The 7609-nt window shown below is 45.4% G+C and overlaps 1 protein-coding gene across 1 annotated transcript in view; it reads right to left on the reverse strand.

The window, feature by feature from the left end:
• Positions 1 to 6913: 6913 nt before the first annotated feature.
• Positions 6914 to 7609, reverse strand: part of nicn1 (nicolin 1) — a 9060-nt gene continuing 8364 nt past the window's right edge. Inside the window, exon 5 of the mRNA XM_042494492.1 lies at positions 6914 to 7021. Within this exon, the coding sequence (XP_042350426.1) occupies positions 6914 to 7021 (108 nt within the window). The remainder of the gene's footprint in view (positions 7022 to 7609) is intronic.

Raw genomic sequence — 7609 nt, forward strand, 5'->3', positions numbered from 1 at the left:
ATGTAAAGCTTGCATGAGAAAATTGAATTCATTATCCCCAAAAATTATTGTAAAATATTATCTAGCATGATCCCGAATGTCTGCTGTTCTCACAGGATTCACGGTAAACGCAGAAATCTTTGGTTTGACTCAAACTAGCAGGTGAACGCCCAGTGTTTTATTGCATAGCTGAAGTGCAGATCTCTGCCACCTTACTTTGGCTTTGTGTGTGTGTGTGTGTGTGTGTGTGTGTGTGTGTGTGTGTGTGTGTGTGTGTGTGTGTGACTGATGAGGGCTTTACATCTTCCTCCCCATCTGCTTCATGGCAGTAAACAAAGCAGACCCGTGGAGAGATGACGAGACAAAAAGAGTTTTCTGCCGTGATTGTGACTCTTCTTTGTCAAAACTTCATTTTGTTTTCAAAGTGTGTGTGTATGAGAGAGAGAGTGTGTGTGTATGTGAGACGGTTATAAATAGGTACATAAATATCATCAGTAAAATCAATGTAGAGTATCGAAGTAAAAGTACTTGTTCTGCAGATAAAATGGCCCTTGACTGGCATTTTTGTGAGTTGTAGTAATCAGGCATGATAATAATTAATTGATGACTGATTAATCGGTTGTTGAGAATTTAATCAAATGTGAAATCAAACGATTTTTTATTGGCGAAGAAATGCAGTTAAAGTACATGTAATGTGTAGCTGTGAGCTTTGATTGAGGAAAAACACATTTGGAATTGTTAAAATAAGCAAATGTTTAGTCTTTTTCCCCAAATAACAAATAATCGATTTTTGATTTTACCAACAACTTGTTAAGGAAAGTGCTTATGATTTGTAGCTCTAGTATTGATAGATGAATACTGATGTATCAATGTTAGAGCAACATTTAACTGTTTAGCTTCTTTTAGTGTTGGGCCAGTGTGAAAACTTTCAAACCAGTTTGATATTAAGACAAAACAGACTGGACCAGTACACCAAATTTTACCAGGTGAACCACATGACTCAGCACTCAGTCCTCAGTTAAACATACTGACACCTTTCCCAACAGGAAACGAACATCCGCCAATCATGTAGCATCACGTGACACCGGAGCTGTCTGTCCTCACTAGATCCAGTAAATTATACTTCATATAAACAAACCACGTAGCTATCAGCTGTGCGCTTGAGATAAAACTGGAGATGTAAACGCTTAAAAAAATGGTGAGTAGCTGACTTGATATCTTACTACGTTTATGTAACTTTTCAAAACTTAAAACACATATTTTTATTGTCATATTTACTGGAAATCACACATAATTTATCTAACTGCAACATGAGCCAATCTTGTTTTAAAGAAATTCCCCCAGCAGAAACTTTTGGCTCCCCAGCCCTCTCCCTCCTGCCTGCTGACATTGTTTAGGTTTTTGTACTAAAAAAGGTTTCTAACAAATAATTCCTCATTTGAACTTTAGCCAGTCATTGTCTGCTGTGTTGCATCCTAAGCGAGCATCAGATATGAACAGAAATCCAGCATCCTCTAAAAGTTCAGCTGACACACCTGCAGCCAGTAAAGACGAATCTATGTCCGCTATAAATCCAAAATGTTGTCATTTATATATATATATATATATATATATATATCCCCCCCCCCCCCCCCCCCCCCCCCCACCCCCCCCCCCCCCCCCCCCCCCCCCCCCACCCCCCCCCCCCCCCCCCCCCCCCCCCCCCCCCCCCCCCCCCCCCCCCCCCCCCCCCCCCCCCCCCCCCCCCCCCCCCTCCCCCCCCCCCCCCCCCCCCCCCCCCCCCCCCCCCCCCCCCCCCCCCCCCCCCCCCCCCCCCCCCCCCCCCCCCCCCCCCTCCCCCCCCCCCCCCCCCCCCCCCCCCCCCCCCCACCGCCCCCCCCCCCCCCCCCCCCCCCCCCCCCCCCCCCCCCCCCACCTCCCCCCCACCCCCCCCCCACGCCCACACCCCCCCCCCCCACCCCCCCCACCCACCCTCCCCCCCCCTCCCCCCCCACCCCACCCCGCCCCCCCAACCCACCCTCCCCCCCCCCCCCACCCCCACCTGCCCCCTCTCTCCCCCCCCCCAACCCCCCACCCCCCCGCCCCCCCCCCCCCCCCCCCCCCCACCCCCCCCCCACCACCAACCCCCACACCCCCCCACCCCCCACGTTCTTCTCCTTCCCCCCCCAACCCCCCCCCAACCCACCCCTCTCCTATCCACCCCCCATCCACCCCCCCCCCCATCCACTCCACCACCCCCCCCCCCACCCCCCCCCCCCCAACAAAAACACACACACAACACCACCCCACACAACAAAACCACACCCACCCAACCAACACCCCCACACCCCCAAACACACGCCCCCAACCCCACCCCCAAACAGACACCGCTCACACCCCCCCCACAGCCCCACATCCTCCACAAACCCACCTTCCCTACCTCCACCCCACACCCCGCCCCTCCCTCCCCACTCCTCGCCACTCCCCCCCCCCCCCCAACCACACCTCCCCCCCCACACTCAAGCACCACCACCCCTCCCCACCCCCTCACCCCTCGCCCACCCCCCCCCCCCCAACCACCCCCCCCCCCCCCCCCACACCCCCCACCACCCACCCCCGTCACTCACACCCCACAACAAAACACAACACCCACCCACCAGCCCATATATATATATATATATATATATATATATATATTTATATATGTTTTTATTTGGGTTCATGTCAGGTTATTTGGGGTGGGGCCTGATTTGTTTGGGCTCAATCAAAGCTGTAATATAAGCTGTTTATGCTGTTTTAAGTCATTGTGTGCACATTATTTTCCTCTGGGAGGGTTTGTGTCATTTATATATATAATATGTTTTTATTTGGGTTCATGTCAGGTTATTTGGGGTGGGGCCTGATTTGTTTGGGCTCAATCAAAGCTGTAATATAAGCTGTTTATGCTGTTTTAAGTCATTGTGTGCACATTATTTTCCTCTGGGAGGGTTTGTGTTTCACATTACAGTCTTGGCAGGGAGTGAATAAGACAAAGAGTGACAGACTCAGAGGAATCTGAGACAATAGCTTCCTGTTTTCTCACCAGGGCTGTGCTGATTGGTTCTGAAGAAAGCGATGGAGACAAAGACAGATTTGGAAGGGAGGGCCCGTTGTTGATCGGCTCAGTCAGTATGAATACAGATGCATGGAGCTCAGATTAGTGTTACTGTCCTCCTCTAACCTGCAGCAGGATTCCTCTGCACAGACAGCAGGTTAATAAAGACAGTCACTTTTCGGTGTGAGAGCGAAGAGAAAGTCTGGAGTGAATTCTGCTCTGTGGGAACGAGCGAGAGAAGAAGAGAGCGATAGAATAAAATGTGATGGAGGTGCACCGTGTTGATTAGCCTAATCCAGCATGAATACTAATGTGAGGACGATAAGACATGCAGATCACTCTGAACACCCTGCAGACTGCCAGAGGATTAGTCCACAGAAAGGATCATTTCAGTAGTCGTGCTCACAGGTTGGATGGCGTCACTGGGCTTCCTGCTCGGCTGACAATCTGAATGTGACAATCTGCAGCTGACAGAGAGGACCAGTACAAAACTTTTAACTTAACAGTTTAATGTGGCAATAACAGACAAAACTTTAATGTTTAATGCACTTCGACTGAACCTTTGCTATTCATCATGAACCGTCTGGACCTCCTGTCCCGTGTTTCTGTCTCTTCTTTTTAAAATCTTTTAGAAAAGTTTCTAGTGTCTATTTTTCTTTGTACAACCTCAATTCTGCAAAAAAGTGAGGATGCTGTGTGTAAAACTTCAAGTTTTACACACAGCAGTGATTTGCAGATTCTTTTTTTACCTATGTTCAATTGAATCTTTTCCAGAGACAAGATATTTAATGAGCTGCTTTTTTTTTTTTAAGGAAGTATAGGGGCTGTATCCAACCCCAAATTATAACAGTTAAATCAGATTCAGCCAGTCAGCCGTGAGTTAAACAGGTCACAAATGTGCAATTATGTTTGTAGCCGACACTAAATATCAAACAGAATTTGTGACTGTGTCGTATTAAGTTCCTGTGAGCTGTAAATTCACCAGGAGAAGAGAGAAGATAATGTTATCTCAGAGCCTTCTAAAGAAAACTTTTCTCAAAAAAAAAGAAAATCACCAAAAATTTTGAAACAGAAAAATCACAAAAATATATTTAAAAAAAACATAATTTTTCCACTTTTTCAAGGAAGTCGGTCATGTTTCTGTGTGTTGTTGATGTTTGGTTTTCATGTTGCATGACAGAGTCTGACCTTGTATTTGTAGATGCAGAGATGACCTGTGCCATTGCTGATGTGCTCCTGAGCTTATAAAGTAATATCCTTTTTGATGGTCATGGCACTTTTTTAGGCAGTGCAGCCTGAGGGGTCAAAGGTCACAGTTTACACAGCTTCCCAACCTTCTTGGAATTGGGAATGTGTGTCAATGCCTTATGTATTAGCAAGTTGTCTTTAAAATATGCACACAAATAAACTACCTATAATGACGACAGTTTGTGCTGCGTCACATGAAAAAAGAGAGAGAGGTACACGTCGCAAAAGAGAGGAAGTCTGCTATTATTGGCCGAATAATGGCATGAATACAAATGTACGGAGAAAGGATTAGTGTCACAAATATCTGTCAGAAAACCCTCTGAAAGTTGAGGATTAGTTTACTTGACAACATGCTATGACACTCGGACAGAAAGACGGACGGTTTAACTGTATGTTATAATGTGTGATTGCTGAGAGGACGAGATAGAGGGACCTTGTGTTGATTAGCTGAATCTAAAAAAATGCCAATTGATGGACAATGGATTGGGATTAGACTTCAGAAAACCCTCTGAAACTCTCGCTGCCCTTTTATCTCGCTCCTCTTTCATCTGGTCCCGAGGAGATTAGTCCAAATGCCAGCGTATCACGTTGATTAGCGTCGACTCGCATTCTTTCAGTGAATCTGCGGCAGCGCGCGCCTGATGCATGTGGACGGATTAGCTCATATAGTATGATTTTTTATTTAAATTTTCTTTCATAACGCATGTCAGAAGTCATGCTAACAAAGCCAGCAGAGTCGGACTGAACCCAAGTGAACTTTTAGCCGGCGAGCATCTCTCCTCCGTCAGAAGGAGACGGAGAGCTGCTGTATTCTCCTGCTTCTCTCAGTCAGACTCGACTCGCAGTCAGTGGCTGCCAGAAGATTATTTGCATTGCCTAAGGGTTGAAAATACATTTGAAATCTTCCAAAAAAAAAAAAAAAAAACCTCCACCAAAAGTTGGACCAACTTTGTACTCAGTTCACATCAGAGAGCTCAGACAGGTTGTCAACAAGCTAACAGTTTGGACAGATTATCTCATCCTCTTTATTTAAAGGTAAAACTGAAAGTTGCTGCACCCAAAATACAAGCGATAATTTCTTAGTGGGATTGTAAACCCTCTGAGACCTGAACAAATTGATTGGATGTCCTTCAAAACATCAGGGAAAGGTGCAAGCAACTGAACAAGACATTGCCCAAAAATTAGCAAAAAAAAAAAAAAAAAAAAAAAAACACTTATCAGAAAATTACCTGAAAACAAGCAGAAAACAAAGTTTTTTAAAAAAGAAGAAATTGACCCAGAAAAAGTGCTGAAAATAAAAACAATATATGTTTTTTTTTCTTTGACATGATTTTAGATATAAAATTGACGTCATACAGATAATTCTGATAATACAATTTTTGGCCGATAAATAAAACCAATAATAATAAGCATAAATTGCTTTGATTTGGCCGTGTTGCCATGGTTTCACTCCTCCAGTACCACACACTCTGCATTATGCTGTGTGTCAAACTGCTGCTGCTAGATCAGTCCACAACATGTCATCAGTCCACAGCAGGTTTTAACCCATTGTTTCTTTTTTGTTTTTAACTCTTTCCCCACCATTGACCAGATTTTCCGTCAGACTGTGTTTTCGCTGTAGTGTAGGGGACACTGTTACGGATGTTATGCAATAAAACAACAACAATGAACAAGATCTAAGGTCCCAGGGTGACGGAGGAGAGGACTACTAACGTAACGACTTCAGCGCTATTTAGCTGCTTTTCGGTGCCTCTCAGCGGAGCGGTTTTAAAAAAATGCAACAGGAGAAACATTTAGCGACTTATTTAGATCATCAGGAGGAAATATACTGTCCAGGGCGGCCCTTGTTAGAGGAGATATAGGAGGTCGTCTAGAGCATAACTTTCAGAACAACAGTTTTCACGTTTCGAGCATAATGTAAGCCTTCGCTGTCTTCTTTGAAAGTTTTGAGGCCTTTTCAGGCAAAAACAAATGTACAGAAAGTTTGGAACAAGAGTGCTCACATACAGTGTAAAGTCACTTATTTTTCCTCCCCTGAGTGGTTTAACCAACATGTAATGATGTAAAGTCACTTCACCTTCAATTCACGTTAAACACCTCTCCTAACACCAAAGACGCAAAGAATTTTGCCTTCATAATTTTTAATAATCAGATTATTTGATTCAGCCCTATAATCCCTAGCATCGCCTAAAGGTAGCACCTGTGCAGAGTGTTTCAGGTAACAGTCGAGATGTTCTCTCTCCTCTTCCTCTGTCTCTCCATCTGCCTCCGTCCCCTCCACTCTCCCCATCAAAAGTTTACTCCTTCGTTCTTGGATCGCGCGGCCGGCTCCTGTTGCCAAAAACCACTTGATTTATGTCCCCCGAGCTTCTCTACTCGGGAGAAGAAAGAAAAGAGCAAGGGAGAGAGAGAGATAGAGAGAAAAGAGAGGAAGAGACGGCATCATCTACACTTGGAGGAGACAGACACATGGTGAGAGAATCCTCTGGTTCCCAAATTAGTCAGATTCCATGAGACACACACACACACACACACACACACACACACACACACACACACACACGCACACACACACACGTTTAAGTTCGTGCTTATGCTAATGCAATTAAACACTCAGGGAAGGAGGGAAGGAGCTCCAGTGAGGGCGCTGCTCTCGCCGATGCTGATGAGCTGAACAGAGAACATTGCATTACCATTACAGATGGGAGAGGAGGTGAAGAGCTGCGGAGAGGAGGAGAGGAGGAGAGGGGGGGCAGGAGAGCAAAGAGACTGAGAGAGGGGAGGGGGGTAGAAAACAAAAGGAAGGACAGATGGAGACAGAGATGAAGGGAAATAAAGGCGCAGAGGAAGAAAAGGAAATGAATGTTTGTGTGATTGTAAAGGGAGAAAGATTCCATTATATCCGGATCAATACGAGTGTTTGTTAAGTCGTGTTCAGCCTGACTGTTTGCAGAGAGTCAGAGGACTGATGGGACCAGAGGCTCACAGTACAGAGGACGCCTCACGCACACAATAACGTGAGGTTTCCTTCAGTAGGATGACACCGTGTCGACTTACATTAACCCTTAGGCCCTTTATTGTTACACGCACTCGTATCGCTCTGCGCACAAAATGCGCTTTTCAAAATCAAGCTTTAAAGGATGTTATACATTAGTATTTATTTATTTTAAAGTCATTTTTTAACCAACATCAGTCCTAATCATACATCCATTAATTTTCAGAATTTTACACAAAAATGTATTATTTTCAATATACTCCATGCTCAGTGTGTGAGTGTAGCTGCTGACAGTCTGGGATATGTCAGTGTGT

This window comes from Plectropomus leopardus, chromosome 2 (assembly GCF_008729295.1).
Source record: "Plectropomus leopardus isolate mb chromosome 2, YSFRI_Pleo_2.0, whole genome shotgun sequence".
Classification (NCBI taxonomy): Eukaryota; Metazoa; Chordata; class Actinopteri; order Perciformes; family Serranidae; genus Plectropomus; species Plectropomus leopardus.